This window comes from Somniosus microcephalus, chromosome 5, assembly GCF_052327205.1.
Source record: "Somniosus microcephalus isolate GS21.2 chromosome 5, FLI_Smic_1.0, whole genome shotgun sequence".
Lineage (NCBI taxonomy): Eukaryota > Metazoa > Chordata > Chondrichthyes > Squaliformes > Somniosidae > Somniosus > Somniosus microcephalus.
In genome coordinates, this window is record NC_140991.1 from 97315420 (window position 1) to 97343277 (window position 27858).

The 27858-nt window shown below is 49.6% G+C and overlaps 1 protein-coding gene and 1 long non-coding RNA gene across 4 annotated transcripts in view; both read left to right on the top strand.

Annotated features, from left to right (window-relative positions):
• The window catches only part of LOC147117219 (uncharacterized), a 309394-nt gene extending 306958 nt beyond the window's left edge, over nucleotides 1-2436 (top strand). Inside the window, exon 4 of one of the 2 annotated variants that reach the window (XR_015078393.1) lies at nucleotides 2390-2436. This is a non-coding gene — a long non-coding RNA (uncharacterized LOC147117219). The remainder of the gene's footprint in view (nucleotides 1-2389) is intronic. The other variant, XR_015078394.1, reaches the window with a different exon arrangement.
• A 5-nt stretch (nucleotides 2437-2441) lies between these two features.
• tbc1d5 (TBC1 domain family, member 5) overlaps nucleotides 2442-27858 on the top strand; it is a 508566-nt gene continuing 483149 nt past the window's right edge. For both annotated transcript variants that reach the window (XM_085988017.1, XM_085988016.1), the window contains exon 1: nucleotides 2442-2564. In XM_085988017.1, coding sequence (XP_085844143.1) covers nucleotides 2447-2564 — 118 coding nt within the window. In that variant the 5' untranslated portion in view covers nucleotides 2442-2446. The remainder of the gene's footprint in view (nucleotides 2565-27858) is intronic.

Genomic DNA, 27858 nt, shown 5'->3' on the forward strand with positions numbered 1-27858 from the left:
TGGGGGCAGGGGCAGGGATGGGCAATGTTGCAAAGGTGGAAATATGCAGCCTTTGTGATATAGAGGATATGGGGTTGGGAGCTCAACTCGGGGTTGAATAGGATGCCGAGGCTTTGCATGGTCTGGTAATGTCGAACCAGACCCCATGTTTTCGGATGATGTTGCCAAGAGGCAACATGTGGATTTTTTCAAATTCGTTTATGGGTTGTGGGCGTCGCTGGCAAGGCCAGCATTTATTGCCCATCCCAAATTGCCCTTGAGAAGGTGGTGGTGAGGAAGAAGAAGGGGCCAAGGATGGATCCTTGGGTGACTCCAGAGGTAATGGTGCGGGGGCAGGAAGAGAAGCCATTGCTGGAGATGCTCTGACTAAGATTGGATGGGTAAGAGTGGAAACAGATGAGACCAGTCCCACTGAGTTGGGACAGCAGAGGAGAGGCATAATAATCTAGAATTCGCAATTTACTAATTAAAGCTTGTTACATTTTTGTGAATACTACTAGAGTCAATACTTTCAACTTTGATTAGACTGATAGGACAGACATTTGCAACTTTAAAATGAAAGTTTGTATTACATCAGTGCCATGTGCTTGGATGCAGGGTTTTAATTCCAGTTTCTAGTGAATTTAAATCCTAGCTTTCTTCCCATGTCATTACTAATGTTGGCTGAGTCTTCAAGTGTTGACACAATGGGGAAAAGGTCAGAACAACAGAATCAATCGCATGCTGCTGTACCATTTGAATGAGAAGCAACACTCCTAGCACCTTTAGAAATGGGCTGGATCATCCAGCTTTCATAATCAAGGATTACCTAAGTGTGGGAAATACCGATGGCACCAGGACAAATTCCACGTACAAAGCATTGTATTTAGAACTGGCTATTGTCAGAGAAGAAATAATTAACCAAGCAGAATCTGCTACTTGCACAGATGTAATTTGTATGAACCACTTTGTGACCCATAATGAGATTAGAGTACGTCCTAGAACTACTATTTTAACTGGCTATTTATGCAGTACTGTCCTAAATTCATTGTGGAATTTGATACTTACAACTTGTAACAGCAAGAGATAATATGCCAGCTAACTTGCCTTACAATAGCTGTAGCTGAAGGCAAGTGTAGGTCAAGAAGAATATTGCTAAACATGGAGAGAATTGTTCTATTTCCAAACTGAGATTGTGAGCACTGCCTATTGGCTGGTTAATTGGTTGCTGCTGCCATCAATCACTGCATGGTTTGTAAGTTTCAAGTCAGCAAGCAACACTGCAGTTGTTTGGTTCTGACTTTGGTTCATAGACTTATTTGTTGCTTTCTGGTTGGATGGGAGAATATGATCAGACAGTGGCTAAATAAAGAAGCAGTTAGTTCCTTAGATAAATCGAAAACCAAAATTTTTGAGTCATCAGATGATTGAATTGCTTCATTTGGATGGAACTTTTGGCATCAAAAAATTACAGGAGTGTTCAAGAGGCACGTTATTCATCAAGTTGTATGATATATGGTTATGTTCTTAATAAGGAGATGATCCAACTGGAACTATAGATTTGGCTATATTTCACTAATTGTTTAGAGTTTGAGAATATTATTTATATTACAATACTGAATTATGTAGTTTGGATCGGATCTCAGATATGTACAACTGGTGAATTGATCTTTTAACTGGTCTTCTAATATTTAGATTTTGTACAGTGATACCCTTCCCAGTCTCCTTAGTTGCTAAATCATTCCCAACTACAAATAGTCTTTTTTGGCCCGTCATTCAGTACACCTTTCATTTATTCTATGGCTCTTTCGTTTATTCTATGGCTCTCGATATGATCTGCTTGCTCAGAGTTGAGATGCTTTTATAAATATAGATGCCTCATCAACCTGAGGCAGCAAATTATTACTTGAAGTAATTCCAGGTTTCCTTGTTATATCGTCAGACCTTCATCAGTAAACTTTTATATTCAAATTATTTATGTAAATGAAAAACAAAATGGGTTCCAGCACAGATTCCTGGGGCACACCTCTACCCATAGCCCACTAACCTGAAAAATATCAATTTTCCCTACTTCTTGCTTTCTGTCCTCAAAATGTTCTCTCTCCATGTGATTACATTTCCTTTTAACACCATGTGCCTTAGTTTTTGTAACCAGTTTCTTATGTGGCATATTCAGATGTTTTCTGAAAATTAATATACTTCTGTTATGTCTTGCTGTATTCCGAGCTATTGCAATATCTTCTTACTTCTGAATCTGTCTCTAGTAACACCAGGAATCTTGTGTGGGCACCTCATTCAAAATTGTGTAGCACTGAGCTATACAGCTTAGGATGACTGTTAGACTATCAAATAACTGTGACATGCTAGATTGATTCTTCAGTGCCAACGTATAACTCTTTTCTGCTTGTAGGTAATTCAGTTGGGTGCTACAGGTAACTGTCAAGATGTTGTCCTCATAACTGTCAAGATGTTGTCCTCATCGAGTAGGATTTCAACTTTTGAAACTAGACACCCTCTGGAAACAGATGCTCAAGAAACTGGGATAGATCCATTACAAAATGAACTAGTAAAAGATGACGACAGTGGTGAGTTAAAAAAAATTCTGAGGTAGCACTTTGATCTTGCTACACCATCACACCATTATATCCAGGAAAAACACAGTAATGGCCCAATGTTGAGTACAGGATATCTGTAAAGTTCCAATGGCTGATGTAATTTAAGATTCTTTATTAGTATTTTGCTTCTCAAAGTTCAATGTAAAATGTGAAAGATGTGAATATACCAGAAAAAGCCTTTGCATGGGAATACCTTTTGAAATGAGCCTTCACAATAAATAATTTTTGAAAAGTACATGATCTGACCCCAGCTGACAGCCATTGTGCTCAAGAATTCAAGTTATCAACTGATCTCTAACAGTGTATTTGCTTTGGCTGGTGAGAGTGCAGAGTTCTCAAATTGCGTTGCTTGAGACTGGTTATATTCTTCAGCAATGTGAACGTGTGAACAATGTATTCAAAATAATTATACTAGCCATGTAATTGGGTGCAGATGGAACCATTGTAGCTAGTTAACGGCATGAAAATGAACAGACTAAGAACTGTACCTGTACAAAAGCAACTGCAGTCTAAATGGTTCTTTTAAGCAGCAGTGTTTAAATGCTTCCTATCAATTAATATCTACACTAACAGGATCCCACTAACTGCCAAGTATTGTATGACAAGTTTTATTTAGAATTTAATATTCAATGTTTGATTATAAGTGCCCTTCCACAAAGTATGCGGGAGGTCCAGAACCAGTTCAGCTTCACAGGTTTCCTATCCAGTTTTCATATAGGTAACCTATAAGAGAATGAAATTAATTTCAATAATATACAGTTTTATTTCCAGATATTATGTATATTCTTTTATCAGGAGGAAAATGTATGCCCCTATTTGGTGTTGTGTACGAATAAACATTAATACTGTGGCTGAAACTTTTCGTCTCTGGGTGCAGTGTTGTACTTGCGATTTACAAAAGGTAAATCATGCTTGACTAATCTACTGGAATTTTTTGAGGATGTAACTGGTAAAATAGATAAGGGAGAACCAGTGGATGTGGTAAATTTGGACTTTCAGAAGGCTTTCGATAAGGTCCCGCATAAGAGATTAGCGTGTAAAGTTAAGGCACATGGGATTGGGGGCAAGGTATTGACTTGGATAGAGAACGAATTGACAGACAGAAAGCAAAGAGTTGGAATAAACGGGTCTTTTTCCGAGTGGCAGGCAGTGACTAGTGGGGTACCGCAGGGATCGGTCCTTGGACCCCAGCTATTCACAATATATATTAATGATCTAGACAAGGGAACTAGATGTAATATCTCCAAATTTGCAGACGACACAAAGCTGGGTGGGCGTGTGTGCTGTGAGGAGGATGCCGAGAAACTCCAGTATAATTTGGACAGGTTGGGCGATTGGGCAAAAGCATGGCAGATGCAATATAACGTGGATAAATGCGAGGTTCCCCACTTTGGTGTCAAAAACAGGAAGGCAGATTATTATCTGAATGGCAATAGATTGGGAGACGGGGAAGTGCAACGAGACCTGGGTGTCCTTGTGCACAAGTCGCTGAAAGTAAGCATGCAGGTGCAGCAGGCGGTTAAGAAGGCAAATGGTATGTTGGCCTTCGTAGCGAGAGGGTTTGAGTACAGGAACAAGGATGTCTTGCTACAGTTGTACAGGGCCTTGGTGAGACCACATCTTGAGTATTGTGTGCAGTTTCAGTCGCCTTATCTGAGGAAGGATGTTCTTGCCATGGAGGGAGTGCAGCGAAGATTCACCAGGCTGATACCTGGGATGGCAGGAATGACGTATGAGGAGAGATTGGGTCGATTGGGCTTGTACTCGCTGGAGTTTAGAAGAATGAGAGGGGATCTCATTGAAATTTATAAAATTCTGACAGGACTGGACAGACTAGATGCAGGAAGGATGTTCCCGATGGTCGGGGAGTCCAGAACCAGGGGTCACAGTCTAAGGATAAGGGGTAGACCATTTAGGACAGAAATGAGGAGGAATTTCTTCACCCAGAGAGTGGTGACCTGTGGAATTCTCTACCACAGAAGGCAGTAGAGGCTAATTCATTAAATGTATTCAAGAAGGAGTTGGATATATTTCTTAAGGCTAAAGGGACCAAGGGGTATGGGGAGAAAGCAGGGACCGGGTACTGAATTTGGATGATCAGCCATGATCGCATTGAATGGCGAAGCAGGCTCGAGGGGCCGAATGGCCTACTCCTGCTCCTATCTTCTATGTTACGATGTTCAGTCACTTGATCCATGCGCCCCTTCCCTCTCCCTCCGTGCACCCCTTCCCTCTCCCTCCGTGCGCCCCTTCCCTCTCCCTCCGTGCGACCCCTCTCCCTCCGTGCGACCCCTCTCCCTCCGTGCGATCCCCCTCCCTCCGTGCGGCCCTCTCCCTCCATGCGGCCCCCTCCCTCTCCCTCCATGCGGCCCCCTCCCTCTCCCTCCATGCGGCCCTCTCCCTCCATGCGACCCCCCTCTCTCTTCCTCCGTGCGGGCCCCTTCCCTCTCCCTGCGTTAGGCTCCCTCCGCGCGGCCCCCTCCCTCTGTGCGGCTCCCTCCGCACGGCCCCCCTCCCTCTCCCTCCGCGCGGCCCCCCTCCCTCTCCCTCCGCGCGGCCCCCTCCGCGCGGCCCCTTCACTCTTCAACTCCTCTTTTCCTTTCTCTCTCTACCCTCTCTCTGTCTCTACTCTCTGCGCCCCTCTTTCCATCTCCTGTCCCCACCCTTTCTGTCTCCTTACTTCTCTCTCACTTTCTCTTCCTCTGCCCCCTCTCTTCGCCATCCCACTTTCTCCGCCCTTCCCCCCTTACTCCCCCTTCCTTTCCATCAGCCTTCCCCATTTCATTCACCCCTCCTCTTAATCCGCTCCCTGTTTGGCATAAAAATAAAACAAAAAAGGTGACTCAACCGTGGCTAACAAGGGAAATTAGGGATAGCATAAGATCCAAGGAGAGGACATATAAATTGGCCAGAAAAAGCAGTATACCTGAGGATTGGCAGCAGTTTAGGATTCAACAAAGGAGGACAAAGGGATTAATTAAGAAGGGGAAAATTGAATATGAGAGTAAGCTTGCAGGGAACATAAAAACTGACTGTAAAAGCTTCTATAGATATGTGAAGAGAAAAAGATTGGTGAAGTCAAACGTAGGTCCCTTGCAGTCAGAATCAGGGGAATTTATAATGGGGAACAAAGAAATGGCAGACCAATTAAATACATACTTTGGTTCTGACTTCACAAAGGAGGACACAAATAACCTCCCAGAGATGTTGGGGTCTAATGAGAGGGAGGAACTGAATGAAATCAGTATTTGTAGGGAAATGGTGTTAAGGAAATTGACGGGATTGAAGGCCGATAAATCCCCAGGGCCTGATAATCTACATCCTAGGGTACTTAAGGAAGTGGCCCTAGAAATAGTAGATGCATTGCTGGTCATCTTCCAAAATTCTATAGATACTGGAACAGTTCCCATGGATTGGAGGGTAGCTAATGTTACCCCACTATTCAAAAAAGGTGGTAGAGAGAAAACAGGGAATTATAGACCGGTAAGCCTGACATCGGTAGTGGGGGAAATGCTAGAGTCCATTATAAAAGATGTAATAGCAGAGCACTTGGGAAACAGTGACCGGATCGGACAAAGTCAACATGGATTTACGAAAGTTAAATCATGCTTGACTAATCTACTGGAATTTTTTGAGGATGTAACTGGTAGAATAGATAAGGGAGAACCAGTGGATGTGGTGTATTTGGACTTGCAGAAGGCTTTCGATAAGGTCCCGCATAAGAGATTAGCGTGTAAAGTTAAAGCACATGGGATTGGAGGTAAGGTACTGACTTGGATAGAGAACTGGTTGGCAGACTGGAAGCAAAGAGTTGGAATAAACGGCTCTTTTTCCGAGTGGCAGGCAGTGACTAGTGGGGTGCGGCAGGGATCGGTGCTAGGACCCCAGCTATTCACAATATATATATTAATGATCTAGACGAGGGAACTAGATGTAATATCTCCAAGATTGCAGACGACACAAAGCTGGGTGGGCGTGTGTGCTGTGAGGAGGATGCAGAGAAACTCCAGTATGATTTGGACAGGTTGGGTGATTGGGCAGATGTATGGCAGATGCAGTATAATGTGGATAAATGCGAGGTTATCCACTTGGTGGCAAAAACAGGAAGGCAGATTATTATCTGAACGGCAATATATTGGGAGAAGGGGAACGAGACCTGGGTGTCCTTGTGCACCAGTCGCTGAAGGTAAGCATGCAGGTGCAGCAGGCGGCTAAGAAGGCAAATGGTATGTTGGCCTTTGTAGTGAGAGGAGTCGAGTACAGGAACAAGGATGTCTTGCTGCAGTTGTACAGGGCCTTGGTGAGACCACACGTTGAGTATTGTGTGCAGTTTTGGTCGCCTTATCTGAGGAAGGATGTTCTTGCCATGGAGGGAGTGCAGTGAAGATTCACCAGACTGATACCTGGGATGGCAGGAATGACGTATGAGGAGAGATTGGGTCGATTGGGCTTATACTCGCTGGAATTTAGAAGAATGAGAGGGGATCTCATTGAAACTTATAAAATTCTAACTGGACTAGACAGACTAGATGCAGGAAGGTTGTTCCCGATGGCAGGGGAGTCCAGAACCAGGGGTCACAGTCTAAAGATAAGGGGTAAGCCATTTAGAACAGAGATGAGAAATTTCTTCACTCAGAGAGTGGTGAACCTGTGGAATTCTCTACCACAGAAGGCAGTTGAGGCCAATTCATTAAATATATTCAAGAAGGAGTTATATATATTTCTTAAGGCTAAAGGGATCAAGGGATATGGGGAGAAGGCAGGGACAGGATACTGAATTTGGATGATCAGCCATGATCTCATTGAATGGCGGAGCAGGCTCAAGTGGCCGAATGGCCTACTCCTGCTCCTATCTTCTATGTTTCTACCTCGCGCTCCCCCACTTTCTTTTAACCTCCTCCCTTCCCTCCATTTAATACTCATTAAGTTCATAGAACACAAAACAAGATGTACCACAGGTGTGTAATCAGCACACTCATGTTTCACACACACACAGACCCTGCCCTCCTTTCCTTGTTTCTAAAATTTACTTATAAAGCTACTGAGCTTTTGGTCCTTTGTGATCAAAGGGACAGCAGGGATAAAATCACAAAGAAATCTACTTGTTCTACCAATATAGAAGTAAATACATAAAGGTTCTGTGCAGTAGTCTCAACCTCGTTTAAGTTATGTATTGCAGATGCTGGTCCAAGCTCAGTGATATTAGGGAAGCTAGTGAAACATTGCCTGTTATTAATTTGTAATCTAATGGAATCTGCTGTGTTGATCTTTTGCTATTGTTTAATGTTTACTTTTAATAACTTGATTTAGGGCCATGGTCTGCACGTGGTTAATCTTCAGTTATCTAAAGGCTAAGCAAATATGAGGGTTCATGTCATTTCTGATTAGAAGATCACAAGGTAATTATGGCTGAGTAAGGCCATTCAGCCCTTCTTAGCTCATTCATCCATAAACCCCTAAAGTCTGCCCATTGTGGCATACAATTGCTTGGCTCTTCAGTGATTCCATGATTTTCGCCTCCCATACTCTGGGAGTCCGTTCCATGTACTGATCATTCTTCATATGAAGAAGAACTTGAAGAATCTAGTATCAGGTCTTAAATTTCCTTTTGCTAGTTTGAACCTGTGTCCCTTTGTACTAGTCTTGAAATCCAATTTGAAGTAATTTTCCACAACATTTACTGTCGTATACTCCTGTAAATTTACCTATCACACACCACCTTTCAAGGCTGAAAAACCCAAGAAAGAGAAATCTTTCCTCATAGGTCAGAATTCTAACACAGGGATTAGCCATGTTGCTCATTTCTGCACAGTCTCCAATGTTTTAATGTGTCTCTAATGTCGTCCTCTTTTTCCCACTGCCATTTACTGTCAGTCAACAACTAGATGAAACATTGGTTAGATTGTGCTAGGTTTGGTCATAAGCTTTTCTTCCTTGGTGAACAAAGTCACTGAAAAGTAATTTTCTACTTTGGTAAAGATGCAGAAACATCCAGAAGATCGCCACACTGGAGAAAAACACATACCCCAGTCTGCACGTGCTACTGTGGTGGGATTGGAACTGGTTGCTCTGGGTGAAACAAATGTAACCAGAATTGGCAGATTTGTATTGCTGGTGCTTTTGACTTGACATTAGGACAGGCATGCATTTCACTTGCGTCCTTTACGTGGAGGTCCAGAGACCTCAAGATGAGTTCTTGGCACACTCCTTTTATTTATGATTATTGTAATGTATGTACCTTTAAGGGGGAGAACTACTTTTTACAGCTCATGTATACTGTAGTACCGGCAGTGACCACACCTGTATATAACGTTGAGTAGTAATCTGTACAGTTCAGTTGCAGTTTGAGCCATGTTGAGTAAACACCTATTGTACCGTTTTCCGCAGTCCGTTTCTTATTATACACGGACGTAACATTGGCGACGAGGCAGGTTCGAACCTACCTGCAACTCTGCATCACCTCCCGGGGATTCGTTCCTGGAGATCAGTGGATTGGAGGTCAAGGCCAGAGACTCGGGCGTCGACCACAGGCAACCGCCCAGTCATCCAGCAGAGACTCGAGAATTGCGGGGGAGGCTGTCGAGAGCCAGGCTTGGCTTTCCAGTCGAGGTGGTCCAGCGAAACGGGCTGGCAACAGGTAGTGCGCAGACCCTTCCCGGACGGCGGTGGGTTAGAGCCCGACCGAACGGCACAACAATGGGCCGAGCAGCGTCGACGGGCAGAGCGCACAGGGCGCAGCCGGTGTTCAGGGGCCGAGCAGCGTCGGAGAGAGGGAGAGAGAGACGCGCAGAAACCTACAGGGCGCCGCCATTGCCACGAGAACCGCCGGGAGCGGCGTCAGCAGCAGCGGGGGAGGAAGGAAAGCGCGGGAGACGCCATTTTAAGCCATTGGGAGACGCCATTTTAAACCACACCCAAAATGCCAAAGAGTGGCAGTATCACTGCATTTCACAATGAAGTCGAAGATTGGACTACATATGTCGAACGAATAGAGGTGTACTGCAAGGCAAATGAGGCGTTAGATGACAAGAAAGCGTCGGTATTGTTAAATTTAATGGGTGCAAAGACATATGGTTTATTACGAAATCTAGTAACCCCAACGAAGCCAATGGAAAAGAGTTTTGAAGACATAGTAACGATACTACAGGAACATTTAAACCCCACACTGCTGCTGATAGCAGAAAGATTCAAGTTTCACAAACGGAACCAGCATAAGGATGAAAGCAATGCTGATTATTTAACAGAACTGCGCAAACTATTGAAACACTGCCAGTTTGGAGCGGGACTGGCAGATACCTTAAGGGACAAGTTTGTGTGTGGGCTTCAAAGTGAAGGAACCCAGAAACAGCTTTTATCTGAAAAGGACCTTAAGCTGGAAAAGGCTTTCAGCATTGCGGTATCATATGAAGCAGCAGCACGGGGCGCTGCAGAGATACAACAGAGACCGCAAGAATATGGCACAAACGAAATGTCATATGGAACAGAGAAGTGCTATCGCTGCGGCAGAACAACACACGACCAGAATGATTGCTGGTTCAAAGACAAAGTGTGCAGACAGTGTGGAAAAGTAGGACACATAGCACGAGTCTGCAGGTCGAGAAAGAAAACCAGCAATAAGAAACCGACCAAAGGAAAGTACAAGAAGGTACATAAGATAACGGAGAATAGTTCAGACGAACAAAAGAGTGATAACGACTCCGAAAGCAGGGAACTGAGTTGTCTGAAACTACATAATGTGATCACAACGGAGGATCACCGAACCATTTGGGTCACTCTCAAGATAGCAGGAGTCCAGGTAAAAATGGAATTGGACACAGGATCAGCCCTAACAGTCATAAACCGACGGGACTACGAGCGGCTATTCTTACACACTACCCTTGAGAGACACAAAAATTATTTTGAAGACGTACACGGGGCAAAAAGTCTACCCCAAAGGAAAAATAAGGGTGACCGTTATATATAACGGTAAGGAAAACACCAAAACTAGACCTGTATGCATTGCAAGATGGAGGACCACCATTACTGGGACGTGAATGGATCCGGAAAATACAACTGGATTGGCATTCCATACAGGCACTGACTGTGGCTGACAAAAAGGATGACGACGTCACACCTGGGCGACTGTCAAAGATCCTAACTGACGCGAAAGAAGTGTTCCAGCAAGGACTCGGAACACTAAAAGGCATGACAGCGACGATTAAAATTGAAGAAAACGCAAGTCCAAAATTTTTTAAGGCCAGATGCGATCCGCCCAGCCATCGAAGCAGAGCTGGAGAGTCTGGAACGTTCAGGTGTACTGTCCAAGGTAGACTGGAGCGAGTGGGCTACACCCATCGTCCCTGTGATGAAAAAGTCGTTGAGCCAGCACGCCTGGGGAACCAAGGAAGGTTTCGCATCTGTGGGGACTTTAAGGTAACAGTGAACCCGGTCCTTCACACCGTACAATATCCACTTCCGCGGATTGAAGATATTTTCACCTCGCTATCTGGAGGGAAACACTTCACTAAGATTGATCTGGCCCAGGCGTATCTGCAAATGGAGGTAGAAGAAGCATCAAAAAAATACCTCACAATCAACACCCATAAAGATCTCTACCAATACAACCGGCTGGTATTCGGGGTAGCATCAGCTCCGGCTATTTGGCAGAGGGCAATGGAACAAGTCCTGCAAGGGATCCCAGGGACCCAGTGTTATTTGGACGACATGCTGGTCACGGGTGAAAATGACAGTGATCACCTTGCCAACCTGGAGCAGGTGCTCACTAGATTGCAGAAATATGGGCCTAAATGCGAGTTTTTTAGAAAACAGATCTCGTATTGTGGCCACGTTATCGATAAAGAGGGGTTACATAAGTCCCCAGAGAAAATTGAGGCAGTAGTCAAGGCTCCAGCACCGGAAAATGTGTCACAACTGAGGTCGTTCCTCGGGCTGGTAAACTACTACCATAAGTTCTTGCCAAATTGGTCTACAATACTACACCCACTGAACACCCTACTGCAAACTGGGGTGCCATGGAAGTGGAGTGACGAATGTAGACGAGCTTTCCAGAAGAGCAAAACACTAATCACATCGAAAGAGGTATTGGCCCATTACAACCCAGCATTACCAATTCGGTTGGCATGTGATGCGTCATCCTACGGCATTGGAGCGGTGCTGTCGCACAAATTCTCGGATGGCTCAGAGAGGCCAATAGCCTTTGCGTCACGATCACTAACCTCAGCCGAGCGTAACTACGCCCAGATTGACAGGGAGGCCCTCAGCCTAGTGTGGGGAGTGAAAAAGTTCAATCACTATCTGCACGGGCAGAAATTCACCTTGCTGACTGATCACCAGCCTCTTGTCTCCATTTTTAATCCGAAGAAGGGCGTTCCGGTGATGACTGCGCAACGACTACAAAGATGGTCACTTTTTCTAGGGGCGCACCACTGTGAGATTGAATATAAGGGCACGAAACAGCATGGAAATGCTGATGGGCTATCACGCCTGCCACTGCCTACTGCGGAGGAAGCACCAGCAGTGGATCCTGTCGAAATATTCCATTCGACTATAGTTGAATACCTACCGGTAACTAACGCTTGTATCGAAAAGGAAACCCGAAATGACCCGACACTGTCTCGGGTATATGATTTGACGGTGAAGGGATGGCCAGCACATGGCGACTCACTGTGGCCAGCATTCTCGACAAGGAGAGAACAGCTGTCAGTGTGCCGGGGGACCTTGATGTGTGGATCCCAAGTCGTAATTCCACCCAAGTTAAGGGATACAGTGCTCAATGAGCTTCATGAGAGTCATCTGGGAGGGGTAAAAATGAAAAGCCCAGCCAGGGCTTGTGTGGTGGCCGGGAATCGCTAAACAAATCGAGGACCTGACCAAGAGCTGCTCAGGATGCCAGAAAGTCCAAAATGCGCCACCACAGGCCCCTCTACACCCATGGGAGTGGCCCTCATCTCCATGGCAACGGGTGCATATTGATTTTGCTGGTCCATTCATGGACTCAATGTTTTTAATAGCCATGGGTGCGCACTCAAAATGGCCTGAGGTCATCAAAATGTCCTCCACCACCACGGAGAAAACTATTGCAGTCCTACGGACCATTCTTGCCAGAACAGATTTGCTCCGACAACGGACCACCGTTTGTGTCCGAAGAGTTCCGGAGGTTCTTGAAAAAGAATGGGGTAAGGCATTACACATCAGCCCCGTATCATCCAGCCACAAATGGATTGGCTGAGAGGTTCGTACAAACCTTTAAGAAGGCAATAAAGGCTATGTACAATGACAACATTCCGCTGCAGCACAAGGTGGACAATTTCCTGTTTGCCTACCGGAATGCGACACATGCAGTCACCAACCAGGCCCCAGCCATGATGTTCTTTAACCGAAGGTTAAGATCTCACCTGGATTTGCTCAGACCAAGCGTACGAAGAGATGTTGAGAGTAAGCAATTCCAGCACATCCATGAGAAGCCAACAAGGAGCTTCAATGTGGGGCAACCAGTCTTGGCCCGCGACTACTGAACCGAAAAATGGCAGCCAGGAACGATATGCACACGGCAGGGCCCACTAATGTACACAGTGGACGTTGGGGACAGCATCGTGAGACGCCATGCTGACCAGATCCTAGAGTCACAGGAACAAGTCAACCCCATGCCTCGCCCATACGTACCTGGTGATGAACCCGACGTACAGGTAGCATCTACCCCAGAAACAGTAGCATCGGAAGCTGATGAACCAACCGACGACAGGGGGCCAGAATCGCCTCCGCACCAAGAGCAAGACACTCGGGAAAGGCGCTATCCAGAAAGGATCAGGAAGCCTCCCCAAAGACTGAATTTATAAATAGACTATTTTCAGCTAACGTTGTATATTAAAAGTGTTAATTGTAATTAGTTTGATATTTAATTGTTAAATGAGTGTTATGGTACTGTTAATCTAAAAGGGGAGGAATTGTAATGTATGTAGCTTTAAGGGGGAGAACTACTTTTTACAGCTCATGTATACTGTAGTACCGGCAGTGACCACACCTGTATATAACGTTGAGTAGTAATCTGTACAGTTCAGTTGCAGTTTGAGCCACGTTGAGTAAACACCTATTGTACCGTTCTCCACAGTCCGTTTCTTATTATACACGGACGTAACAATTATAACCTCTTCAATGTGACTGACCAACTATTAGTATGTTCCTTGACAAAACGGACTGAAAAATACGTTGTCTGGGAGGCCGTCTTTAACCCTCTTATGCTTTCTTGAGAATCTGACATATTCCATACAATGTTGTACAAGATCATTCTTCTTAAATATTAAACACTAGCTGGGGAGCCCCGCGTTGCGAGGGCAATTTTGGGGCGCGAGGGCAATTTTGGGGCGCGAGGGCAATTTTGGGGCGCTTGGTCTCCCTGCCCCTGTGTGTCCCCCCTCTCCCTGTCATGTCCTCTCCCTGTCCTATCCCTCCCTCCCTCCCCTCGCCCACCCGCTCCCCTCCCCACCCCCGCTCCCCTCCCTCCCCCTCCTCCCCTCCCGTCGCCCACCCCCACCCCCTCCCCTGTCTGTGTCCCTCCCTCCCCCGCTCCCCTCTGTCCCTCTCTCCGGCCCCTCCCCCTGCCTACCTGAGGTCCGGTGCCGTTGGCAGAGCGGGAATGCTGAGCGGCGGCTGGCGCCGGGAGCGGGCTCTCGCGGCCGGTGCATGCGCGGTCAGTGCGGCCGGCGCATGCGCGGTCAGTGCGGCCGGCGCATGCGCGGCCGGCGCGAGCGCCCCGCGATTTCCAGAGGCTCGCGCGCCCCCGCGATTTCCAGAGGCTCTTCCCCCCCCCCCGGCGATTTCCCGAGGCTCTCTCCCCCCCCGCGATTTCCCGAGGCTCTTCCCCCCCCCCCCCGCGATTTCCCGAGGCTCTCCCCCCCCCCCCCCCCCCACCCGCGCGATTTCCCGAGGCTCTCCCCCCCCCCCCCCCCATTAAATTGTTATTTAATTCCCTAACACATCATTAAAATATTTACCTTAGTTCCCTAACACAGAGAAAGTGTGGGGGAAAAATCGTGAAAAATCAAGATGGCGGCCACTCACCTCGGTTCAGAAGGATAAGGCCCGCCCACACACGCACCGATTGGTCGACCGGTCAGGTCACCGAAGCGTAGGATTGGTCAATCGTCGAGACACTCAACTGCAGGAAGAACTCGCCGTCAGACGGTCGCTAATGAGATGCTAATGAGCGGAACGCTGAACGTTTTTGGGATACCGCGGGCGGGATTTTTGTCCGGCCGAAACGTAAATACGCCTATGACCGGTCCGGAATCGCAAGCTTTCTTTTAAGGCGACGCGCGCGTCGGTACGCTCTGTAACTTCCAAACGTATAGAGACCAGGCGGACAGACAGACAGACAGACAGAAGAGCCGCTTTATATATATATAGATGATTTATTTGATCCAAGCCAAGATGATATTTACCTTGTCTGTGGAATTAGTGTCTTTATACTTTGTGTCAATACCATCCATATTAAAAAAACAACTTTCCTCCAAACCTTTGAAAGATAGGTGTCTGCCCTTTGTACTGTTTCTCAGCGGAGTAGGTGGAAATGTTGGATCCTCAGCCTTCCCATCAAGATCCCAAGTGAAGCTGAGTTTTGACTGATGCTTTGAGTGCTCAACCAGTACATGTTTTTAAGATACTATAAGAAGTGACTTTTTTTGTAATTTCTCTCAAATTTTTTACCTGCTGTTAGTCTGGCAAAGCCGTGCAGTGCTCCTAATAAGAGTGTAACTGCAAATCCCAGACCATTGCTTATGCCACTATTTATTCGCATCTCGGGGATGTGTTTCCGTGACTTAGTGAAGAGAAGTTTTGCACCTCTGCTTGGCATCTCCTGTACAATGCAACTCGGTTTGGTGACTGAGCAGAGTGAAGGATTTACCCTCATCCTTCTATTCTCTACATCACATCTTACTCCAATGCAGATTTGCACTATGCTATTATTGCCTGAAGAATTATTTGCATGCATATTTAGTGATATTGTATCACTAATTCTAGGGGCTATTAAATGAAAAGTAGAGACGGGGTATCTTGGTGAAAATGACAATAGCCGTTCTCCAGTAAGAAAATCAACAACCGATGAATTGTGCCAGTCACAGGGTTGATCTAGTAGTTGAATCAAGATTTGCTACATACTGGTGAAAATGTTTGTGAATGCTTGCAATATTTCTTTCTATCCATATCCATAGCCATTTTCCTGACCTCACAATATCTAGGCTCACACATGAAGAATGGGTAATTGGACGAGGTACTAGCTCGCACTAATGAAATTGTGTTTTGTTATGAGTAAACACTATGGGGAGAAAATAGAAATGGGGAAAGATCTTCTATCTTATCTTTTTTTTATATATATAAAAGGATACGTTTGTCTGTCTGTCCTGTCTATACACTCAAGTTATAGAGCGTACCTACACGTGCGTTACATCAAAAGAAAGCTTACGATTCCGGAACGGTCATAAGCGTATTTACGTTTCGGCGAGACAAAAATTGCGCCCGCGGAATCCAAAAAACGTTCAAAATTCCGCTCATTAGCATCTCATTATCCGCCCATAAAAAATCAAATCAAATCAACTTTTATTGTCATTGTTAGTGCACAAGTGCAGTACAACGAAATGTAGGCTTGCGGCTCCCGAGAGTGTACAATTTGGATTAGGACACTTAAACATTCAACATACATTTATACATTTGGCTTGCAGTATATTAGCATAAATATGACCATAATAAAGTGCATTGGCAGATGTGCAGGCTTTAGTGTTTATTTGTGGAGTTCAGTAGGATGACAGCCCTGGGAAAGAAGCTGTTCCTAAATCTGGTCGTACGGGTATGCATCTGTAGCGTCTTCCAGATGGTAGGAGGGCGAACAGACTGTGGCTGGGGTGGGTAGGGTCTTTGATGATGGACCGTGCCCTCCGTAGGCAGTGTTTCTGATATATATGCTCTATGGTTGGTAGCCGGGTGCCGGTAATGCATTGGGCAGTTTTGACTACCCGCTGCAGGGCTTTCCGGTCATGGGAGCTACAGCTGCCATACCATACCGTGATACAGTTTGTCAGGATGCTCTCTATAGTGCAGCGGTAGAAGTTAGAGAGGATCAGGGGTGACAGATTACATCCCTTCAGCCTCCTCAAGAAATATAGGCGCTGCTGGGCCTTCTTCACCAGAGAGGAGGTGTAGCAATAGAGTGACATTAAGGTCGACCAATCATATGGTCGAGCGACCTGACGGTCAACCAATCGCTGTGTGGCGGGGGCGGGTTCCTGGCGCGTGCGGGTGGGCCCTCCTAGAGTCAAGTGACGGGACGATTGACCAATCCTACGCTTCGGTGACCTGACGGTCGAGCAATCGGTGCGTGTGTGGGCGGGCCTTATCGTTCTGAACCGAGGTGAGTCGCCGCCATCTTGATTCCAAACTTTTCATTTCTTTTTCCCGCTTTCTGCGTCTTTTAAAAAAAAAGTTGCTTTTAAAACACATGTTTTAAAAAAAAGTTAATTACTTTCTAAATCTTTTATCTAATCTCATTAATTTTCCTACCTTTCCCCGTTTTTGCAGGTAGGCCTCGAAGTCTGGGCATCTGTTGCCAGCCATGCTGGAACCTAGGCAATTGTTTTGTGGCAAGCTCCTCCCACCCCTCACCCCCCCCACCCCCCGCTGGGCCCGATTCCAAACCAGCGGCCAGCCATCTTGGTAAAGGCTGGCTGGGGCTTCATTCGCGCTGCACGGCGCACGCGCACCTCCACACAGAGGGAAGCGAGCAGGTTAGCGGGGGGGGGGGGGCGGGGCTCGGGAGGGGAGCGGGAGCGGAGAGGGTTACCCCGGCAACCGGGCTCGTCAGCCGCAATCGGCCGTCTCAAGCCGCTCAGGCCCGATCCCGGAGATCGGGAGGCGGAGATGGGAGGAGGGTTACCAAGGTAACCGGGCCCGGCCAGCCGCAATCGGCCGTCTCACGCTGCCTCAGGAGGGCGGTGCTCGGGCTGACCGGGTCGCTGCGCTCGGCATGTCAGTGCGTGGGGCGGCACGGAGCTCAGCGGAGCCATCGCCAGCAGAGGGGAGAGGGTCTGCTGGCTCCCCCCTCCCTCTCTCCCCCCCCTCTCCCCTCCCTTTCTCCCCCCCCTCCCCTCCCCTTTCTCCCCCCCCATCCCTCCCCTTTCTCCCCCTCCCCTTTCTCCCCCCTCCCCTTTCTCCCTCCCTTTCCCCTTTCCCCCCCTCTCCCCTCCCTTTCTCCCCCCTCCCCATCCCTTTCCCCCCTTCCCCCCTCCCCTTTCCCCCCCTTCCCCCATCCCCTTTCCCCACTCCACTTTCCCCCTTCCATTCCCCCCTCCCCCTTTCCCCCCTCCCTTCCCCCTTCCCCTCAGTCGCTCTCTCTCTTCCCCCCAGTTGCTCTCTCTCTTTCCCCCCCCAGTCGCTCTCTCTCTTCCCCCCCCCCGTCGCTCTCTTCCCCCCTAGTCGCGCGCTCTCTTCACCCCCAGTCGCTCTCTCTCTTCTCCCCCCCCCCGTCGCTCTCTCTCTCCCCCCCCCCCAGTCTCTCTCTCTTCTCCCCCCCCAGTCACTCTCTCTCTTCCCCCCCAGTCGCTTCTCTCTCTTCCCCCCCCCAGTCGCTCTCTCTCTTCCCCCCCCCAGTCGCTCTCTCTCTTCCCCCCCCGTCGCTCTCTCTCTTCCCCCCCCCCGTCGCTCTCTCTCTTCCCCCCCCCCCAGTCTCTCTCTCTTCCCCCCAGTCACTCTCTCTCTTCCCCCCCAGTCGCTCTCTCTCTTCCCCCCCCAGTCGCCTCCTCTCTCTTCCCCCCCCAGTCGCTCTCTCTCTTCCCCCCCCGTCGCTCTCTCTTCCCCCCCCCAGTCCGCTCTCTCTCTTCCCCCCCCCCCCCAGTCGCTCTCTTCCCCCCCGTCGCTCTCTTCCCCCCCAGTCGCTCTCTCTCTTCCCCCCCAGTCGCTCTCTCTTCCCCCCCAGTCGCTCTCTCTTCCCCCCCAGTCGCTCTCTCTTCCCCCCCAGTCGCTCTCTCTTCCGCCCCCCAGTCGCTCTCTCTTCCCCCCCAGTCGCTCTCATCTTCCTCTCCCCCAGTCGCTCTCTCTCTTCCCCCCCAGTCGCTCTCTCTCTTCCCCCCCAGTCGCTCTCTCTCTTTCCCCCCAGTCGCTCTCTCTCTTCCCCCCCAGTCGCTCTCTCTCTTCCCCCCCAGTCGCTCTCTCTCTTCCCCCCCAGTCGCTCTCTCTCTTCCCCCCCAGTCGCTCTCTCTCTTCCCCCCCAGTCGCTCTCTCTCTTCCCCCCCCAGTCGCTCTCTCTCTTCCCCCCCAGTCGCTCTCTCTCTTCCCCCCCAGTCGCTCTCTCTCTTCCCCCCCAGTCGCTCTCTCTCTTCCCCCCCCAGTCGCTCTCTCTCTTCCCCCCCCAGTCGCTCTCTCTCTTCCCCCCCAGTCGCGCGCTCTCTTCCCCCCCCAGTCGCTCTCTCTCTTCCCCCCCAGTCGCTCTCTCTCTTCCCCCCCAGTCGCTCTCTCTCTTCCCCCCCAGTCGCTCTCTCTCTTCCCCTCCCAGTCGCTCTCTCTCTTCCCCCCCCCCAGTCGCTCTCTCTCTTCCCCTCCCAGTCGCTCTCTCTCTTCCCCCCCAGTCGCTCTCTCTCTTCCCCCCCAGTCGCTCTCTCTCTTCCCCCCCAGTCGCTCTCTCTCTTCCCCCCCAGTCGCTCTCTCTCTTCCCCCCCAGTCGCTCTCTCTCTTCCCCCCCAGTCGCTCTCTTCCCCCCCAGTCGCTCTCTCTCTTCCCCCCCAGTCGCTCTCTCTCTTCCCCCCCAGTCGCTCTCTCTCTTCTCCCCCAGTCGCTCTCTCTCTTCCCCCCCAGTCGCTCTCTCTCTTCCCCCCCAGTCGCTCTCTCTCTTCCCCCCCAGTCGCTCTCTCTCTTCCCCCCCAGTCGCTCTCTCTCTTCCCCCCCAGTCGCTCTCTCTCTTCCCCCCCAGTCGCTCTCTCTCTTCCCCCCCAGTCGCTCTCTCTCTTCCCCCCCAGTCGCTCTCTCTCTTCCCCCCCAGTCGCTCTCTCTCTTCCCCCCCAGTCGCTCTCTCTCTTCCCCCCCAGTCGCTCTCTCTCTTCCCCCCCCACTCGCTCTCTCTCTTCCCCCCCACTCGCTCTCTCTCTTCCCCCCCAGTCGCGCTCTCTCTTCCCCCCCAGTCGCTCTCTCTCTTCCCCCCCAGTCGCTCTCTCTCTTCCCCTCCCCAGTCGCTCTCTCTCTTCCCCTCCCCAGTCGCTCTCTCTCTTCCCCTCCCCAGTCGCTCTCTCTCTTCCCCCCCAGTTGCTCTCTCTCTTTCCCCCCCCAGTCGCTCTCTCTCTTCCCCCCCCCGTCGCTCTCTTCCCCCCTAGTCGCGCGCTCTCTTCACCCCCAGTCGCTCTCTCTCTTCCCCCCCCCCGTCGCTCTCTCTCTTCCCCCCCCCCAGTCTCTCTCTCTTCCCCCCCAGTCACTCTCTCTCTTCCCCCCCCAGTCGCTCTCTCTCTTCCCCCCCCCCCAGTCGCTCTCTCTCTTCCCCCCCCAGTCGCTCTCTCTCTTCCCCCCCCCGTCGCTCTCTCTCTTCCCCCCCCCAGTCGCGCTCTCTCTTCCCCCCCCCCCAGTCGCTCTCTTCCCCCCCGTCGCTCTCTTCCGCCCCAGTCGCTCTCTCTTCCCCCCCAGTCGCTCTCTCTCTTCCCCCCCCAGTCGCTCTCTCTCTTCCCCCCCCAGTCGCTCTCTCTCTTCCCCCCCAGTCGCTCTCTCTCTTCCCCCCCAGTCGCTCTCTCTCTTCCCCCCCAGTCGCTCTCTCTCTTCCCCCCCAGTCGCTCTCTCTCTTCCCCCCCCAGTCGCTCTCTCTCTTCCCCCCCAGTCGCTCTCTCTCTTCCCCCCCCAGTCGCTCTCTCTCTTCCCCCCCAGTCGCTCTCTCTCTTCCCCCCCAGTCGCTCTCTCTCTTCCCCCCCCCCAGTCGCTCTCTCTCTTCCCCCCCCCAGTCGCTCTCTCTCTTCCCCCCCCCAGTCGCTCTCTCTCTTCCCCCCCCCCCCAGTCGCTCTCTCTCTTCCCCCCCCCAGTCGCTCTCTCTCTTCCCCCCCCAGTCGCTCTCTCTCTTCCCCCCCAGTCGCTCTCTCTCTTCCCCCCCAGTCGCTCTCTCTCTTCCCCCCCAGTCGCTCTCTCTCTTCCCCCCCCCCAGTCGCTCTCTCTCTTCCCCCCAGTCGCTCTCTCTCTTCCCCCCCAGTCGCTCTCTCTCTTCCCCCCAGTCGCTCTCTCTCTTCCCCCCCAGTCGCTCTCTCTCTTCCCCCCCAGTCGCTCTCTCTCTTCCCCCCCAGTCGCTCTCTCTCTTCCCCCCCAGTCGCTCTCTCTCTTCCCCCCCAGTCGCTCTCTCTCTTCCCCCCCAGTCGCTCTCTCTCTTCCCCCCCAGTCGCTCTCTCTCTTCCCCCCCAGTCGCTCTCTCTCTTCCCCCCCAGTCGCTCTCTCTCTTCCCCCCAGTCGCTCTCTCTCTTCCCCCCCAGTCGCTCTCTCTCTTCCCCCCCAGTCGCTCTCTCTCTTCCCCCCCAGTCGCTCTCTCTCTTCCCCCCCAGTCGCTCTCTCTCTTCCCCCCCAGTCGCTCTCTCTCTTCCCCCCCAGTCGCTCTCTCTCTTCCCCCCCAGTCGCTCTCTCTCTTCCCCCCCAGTCGCGCTCTCTCTTCCCCCCCAGTCGCTCTCTCTCTTCCCCCCCAGTCGCTCTCTCTCTTCCCCTCCCCAGTCGCTCTCTCTCTTCCCCTCCCCAGTCGCTCTCTCTCTTCCCCTCCCCAGTCGCTCTCTCTCTTCCCCTCCCCAGTCGCTCTCTCTCTTCCCCTCCCCAGTCGCTCTCTCTCGTCCCCCCCCAGTCGCTCTCTCTCTTTTTCCCCCCCCCCCAGTCGCTCTCTCTCTTCCAACAACAACATGCCCTCGAAAAAGCCTCGGCACCGCCGGGCACTCCAGCTAGTATTAAATAAAAATGGTATTGGTTCCCTTGATACCTATGAATAAGTGCACTGCTCAGTGTGGAATTGAGCCATACAGACTGGGAAGTCCCCAGGTTTGATCCTTAGCCTGTGATGCGTTCGTTGTTTTCAGCAAGGACAACAATCAAGGTGCCACAGTTGGTCTCCGTACACTCTAAGCTAAGGAGAGGAAACAAAGATAGGTAGGAAAGTAAATTGTGAAGAGGACAAAAGGAGACTACAAAGGGATATAGATAGGTTAAGTGAGTGGGCAAAGACCTGGCAAATGGAGTATAATGTGGGAAAATGTGAAGTTGTCCATTTTGGCAGGAAGAATAAAGAACCATATTATCTAAATGGTGAGAGATTGCAGAGCTGAGATGCGAAGGGATCTGGGTGTCCTAGTACATGAATCACAAAAGGTTACTATGCAGGTACATCAAGTAATTAGGAAAGCTGATAGAATGTTATCGTTTATTGCGAGGGAAATTGAATACGAAAGTAGGGAGGTTATGCTTCAGTTATACAGGGCATTGGTGAGACCACATCTGGAGTACTGTGTACAGTATTGGTCTCCTTATTTAAGGAAGGATGTAAATGTGCTGGAAGCAGTTCAGAGAAGGTTTACTCGACTAATACCTGGAATAGGTGGGTTGTCTTATGAGGAAAGGTTGGACAGGCTAGGCTTGTATCTGCTGGAGTTTAGAAAAGTAAGAGGTGACTTGATTGAAACATATAAGATCCTGAGGGGTCTGGACAGGGTGGATGTGGAGAGGATGTTTCCTCTTGTGGGAGAATCTCGAACTAGGGGTCACTGTTTAAAAATAAGGGTTTGCCCATTTAAGACAGAGATGAGGAGACATTTTTTCTCAGGGTCGTGAGTCTTTGGGACACTCTTCCTCAGAGGACGGTGGAAGCAGAGTTTTTGAATATTGTTAAGGTAGAGGTAGATAGATTCTTGGTAAGCAAGGGGGTAAAAAGTTATCGGGGGTAGGCGGGGGTGTGGAGTAATCAGATCAGCCATTACCTTATTGAATGGCGGAGCAGGCTCGAAGGGCCGAGTGGCCTACTCCTGCTCCGTATTCATAATTCGTATGTTCGTATTCAGGATTCCCACTGCTCATTGGCCAGCAATTTTCAGAAAACGTGTGCACTGATTGTAGGATTTGGCCTATGGTGTCTCCCCTCGCCCAGTAATGGTGTAATAGTATGTTCGTTGTCTAGGCCAATGCGTTAACTACTAGCCACATGTGGCTAATTGGGAATCTATTTTTATCTAATTGCATTTTTGATCATCAAATAAAAAATGGTTATCGCTTATTAATTATCTGCTAAAATGGTGTGTAAAATGGGTGAAAACACTGGACCTCAGCACTGTGGAAGCTCCAGCAACATTGTATGGCGAGGGGAGCTGTCATTGTGGTCAGCTCGACAAATCAGAATAATGCTCCTGGCCAGCATAAGAAAGCAAGCCCAACCAATAACAAGCCGTTCCAACAGGTACGTCATGGCAAAGGGCAAGCTGGGGCCAGGTATGGCTCTCAACTGCTGGACAAAATCCTAGAAGCTGCACTAAGATGTGCTGTGTCTGATAAATTCATGCCAGAATTCCAAACTGTAATGAAAAAAGAGACTGCAAAGTTTTGCACTGAATGGTGGTAGATATTTGTTAGGGAAATATACATGTTAAGTACATTTACCTATATTTTGTGTAAGATCTTTTCTACTAAAATGAGTGCATATGGCTAAAATGGTATCGCCATAGCCACGCCTGTGGTTAGTCGATAATTTCTATTGTCAACACTAGTCTGGGCTCATTAATGAAGAATGATCTCTACAGCAAGGCACTGAAATGCAATTGGTGCAACCACAACATGAGCGAGGAAGGGAAAAAAATTATGAAGTCTTGGATGTAGGCAATTGAAACAACATTGCCTTTTCCCTAAGGGCGGTAGTAGAAATCTATTGGAAGACTCAGCTCCAAGATTAATTACCTTGGGTTGGTGCTGCTGTTTGTCATACTTGCCAAGGATGTTGTCAAACTGATTTAATGTTGTGTTTGGGAGAAGAGGAAGAAACACCAGGCTTAGACAAGGTGATTACATTGGAGTGAAGCTGAAAGGTGTTTGTGACTCTCACAGCTACAACAGCACAGAAACAGGCCATTCGTCCCATCAGATATCTACTGGCATTTATGCTCCACACCAGCCTCCTTCCACCCTACTTCATCTCACCTTAAGAACATAAGGAATAGGAGCAGGAGCAGGCCATTCAGCCCCTCGAGCCTGCTCTGCCATTTAATGAGATCATGGCTGATCCAATTTTGGCCTCAACTCCACTTTCCTGCTCGCTCCCCATAACCCTTGACTCTCCTGTTGCTCAAAAATCTGTCTCTCTCAGCCTTGAATATATTCAATGACTCAGCTTCCACAGCTCTCTGGGATAAAGCATTCCAAAGATTCACAACCCTCTGAGAGAAGTAATTCCTCCTCATCTCCGTCTTAAATGGGCGACCCCTTATTCTGAGACTATGCCCCCTTGTTCTAGATTCCCTGATGAGGGGAAACAGCCTCTCAGCATCTACTATGTCCAACCCCCTCAGAATCTTATATGTTTCAATAAGATCACCTCTCATTCTTCTAAACTCCATTGAGTATAGGTCCAACCTGCTCAACTTTTCCTCGTAAGACAGCCCTTCCATCCCAGGAATCAACAGTGAACCTTCTCTGAACTGCCTCCAATGCAAGTATATCCCTCCTTAAATAAGGGGACCAAAACTGTACGCACTACTCGAGGTGTGGTCTCACCATAGAAACATAGAAGATAGGAGCAGGAGTAGGCCACTCAGCCCTTCGAGCCTGCTCCGCCATTCAACGAGATCATGGCTGATCATCCAAACCCTAGCACCCGGTCCCTACACCGACCGCCATCCCACCCAAGCTCTATCCCCGTAACCCCACGTATTTAATCCCCCCTAACACTAAGGGCCAATTTTTTTATCACGGCCAATCAACCTAACCCGCACATCTTTGGATGCTACAGTTGTAGCAAGACTACCCTACTTTTATACTCTATCGCCTTTGAAATAAAGGCCAACATTCCATTTGCCTTCCTAATTACTTGTTGCACCTACATGTTAACTTTTTATGTTTCATGTACGAGGACATCCAAATCCCTCTGTACTGCCACATTCTGTAGTCTTTCTCCATTTAAATATTTTTCTTTTCTATTCTTCCTACCAAAGTGGATAACGTCACATTTTCTCACATTATACTCCATCTGCCAAATTCTTGCCCACTCACTTAACCTATCTATGTCCCTTTGCAGACTCTTTATATCCCCCTCACAACTTGCTTTCCCACCTATCTTTGTATCGTCCGCAAATTTGGCTACAATACACTCGCTTCCTTCATCCAAGTCATTAATATAGATGGTAAATAGTTGAGGCCCCAGCACTGATCCCTGTGGCACCCCACGAGTTACAGATTGCCATCCTGAAAATGACACATTTATCCCGACACTCTGTTTTCTGTTAATTAACCAATCCTCTATCCAATCTAATATATTACCCCCAACACCATGAGCTTTTATGCGATAGCAAAATACTGCGGTTGCTGGAAATCCGAAATAACACAGAAAACGCTGGAAAAACTCAGCAAGACAGGCAACATCCGTGGAGAGAGAAACAGAATTAACGTTTCAGGTCAAAACCCTTCTTCAGAACTGAGGAAAAAAAAGCAGGAAATGAGACAGATTGAAAAGCGGGTTTGGGGGCTGGGAAATGGGGGAGGGGGTGAAAGAACAAAAGGGAAGGTCTGAGAGGTGAAGAGACATTAAGAGATATTCAAGGTGAGACGAGATGGTAATAGGACAAGTAAAGAGACAAAGGATGGCTCTAGATGAAGTGTGAAATGCGCTGGCAGAATGAAAGACAGCTGCCATGTGGGAGAGAAAAAAAAGGAAAAGGCAAAACCAAAAGTGTGGATAAAAAATATATAAAAATATAATAGGGGCCGAGGTTATGATCTGAAATTGTTGAACTCGATATTGAGTCCGGAAGGCTGTAAAGTGCCTAATCGGAAGATGAGGTGCTGTTCCTCGAGCTTGCGCTGAGCTTCCGTGGAACAATGCAAGAGGCCGCAGACGGTGAGGTCTGAGTGGGAATGGAGCGGTGAATTGAAATGACAGGTGACCGGAAGCTCGGGGTCACCCTTACGGACTGAACGGAGGTGTTCCGCAAAGCAGTCACCCAATCTGCGTTTGGTCTCCCCAATGTAGAGGAGACCACATCATGAGCAGCGAATACAGTATACTAGATTGCAAGGAGTACAAGTAAATCGCTGTTTCGCCTGGAAGAGGTGTTTGGGGACAGTGGGAAGGGGGGAGGTATAAGGGCAGGTGTTGCATCTCCTGCGCTTGCACGGGAAGGTGCCGGGCGAAGGAGTGCTGGGGGTGATAGAGGAGTGGATTAGGTTGTCTTGGAGGGAGCGGTCCCTACGGAATGCTGAAAGGGGAGGGGAGGGGAAGATGCATTTGGTGGTGGGGTCACATTGCATGGAGTGGAAATGGCAGAGGATGATCCGTTGAATGTGGAGGCTGGTGGGGTGAAAGGTGAGGACAAGGGGAACCCTATCGTGGTTCTGGGAGGGAGGGGCAGGGGTGAGGGCAGAAGTGCGGGAGATAGAACGGACACGGTCGAGTGCCGTGTCAACCACGGTAGAGGGGAATCCTCAGTTGAGGAAAAAGGAAGACATGTCGGAAGCACTGGTGTGGAAGGTGGCATCATCGGAGCAGATGCGGCGGAGACGGAGAAACTGGGAGAATGGAATAGAGTCCTTACAGGAGGCGGAGTGGGAGGAAGTTGTGGTAAACCACTTTTATCGTTCACTATCGTTACACTATGGTTATCACTGTTTATATCGTTACACTATGGTTATCACTGTTTACACTGTTGTATCACTACACAAGGTTACCTCTTGCCACGCTGTTATACCTGGGCTGACCACAGCTGACTCCGCCCATGGCTCCGCCTGCTTGCCCAGGTATAAAGGTGGTCGACTGGCTGGTATTCCTCCTTGTTGGATCCGATCACCCACGAGGGTGGGCTCTGTTATTTAGCCAATAAAAACCTATAGTTAGTAACTTAACTCGTCGCTTTTCATGAACTAAATTGATAGGTATATCAATTTTATTGGCTAAATTTTGAAATGTCTGTACCGGAGCAGCCAAACGGCCAGCCAAACGACCAGCCAAACATACAGCCCCATCCAAACGGCCAGCTACAACAGCCCCAGCAGCCGGCCTGGCTGCGAGCCCTCCGACCGCCGTACCTGGATCTAAACCCACAGGCTGCGAATTCAGCCCTCGACTTCGAACACTGGCTGAGCTGCTTCGAAGCCTACCTGGGAGAATCCGGCGTGCCTCCGGTATCCAAACTAAGAGTTCTGACCGCCCAGGTGAGCCCTAAAGTATTTGCTCTCATCCGGGACATTGCTACATACGAGGACGCCCTCAACCTGCTGAAAGAGCAGTACCGGAGCCCTGTAAACTCAATGTACGCCAGGCATCTCCTAAGATCCCGCTCGCAACAGCCAGGAGAGTCGGTTGATGATTTCTTACGGGCGCTGCAAATACTCGGCAGGGACTGTGACTTTAAAGCCGTAACAGCTGCAGAACATACCGATGGAAATATCCGCGATGCCTTCGTGAAAGGCCTTCGGTCAGACTACTCACGGCAAAGACTGCTGGAATCAAAGGACCTCGACCTGAAAACAGCTGCTATCCTCGCTCGCTCCTTGGAAGTGGCCCATCGGGACCTCGAGGCGTACTCCAGGTACTGTGCTGCGCGACCCTGGGACTCTGGCCCGACTCCGGCCGCAATACCCCTCGCACCGCCGCCCCTGGGGCCTACCACAGCGTCGGTGTCCCGGAACCGATCGGGACCGCCACCCCCGGTACCGGCTGCGACATCGGAGCCCCGCGATCGGGCCGCCGGCTGCTTCTTCTGTGGCCAGGCGAAACACCCGAGGGCGCGCTGCCCTGCAAGAAACGCGACCTGCTCCGACTGCCACAAGAAAGGCCACTTCGCGAAGGCCTGCAGGGGGAAAGCCACAGACGCCAGCAGTGCCTCATGCGAGTTGTGGGGGCGGCCATCTTTCATCAAGGCCACAGATGCCAGCATCACCTCACGTGAGTCGTGGGGGCGGCCATCTTTGATCAAGGCCACCGACGCCGGCAGTGCCTCGTGAGTTGTGGGGCGGCCATCTTCTCCGCCATTTTGTTCAACGTCGTGGGCGCCGCCATTTTGTTCACCACACTCGACCGCCACCTTGTCTC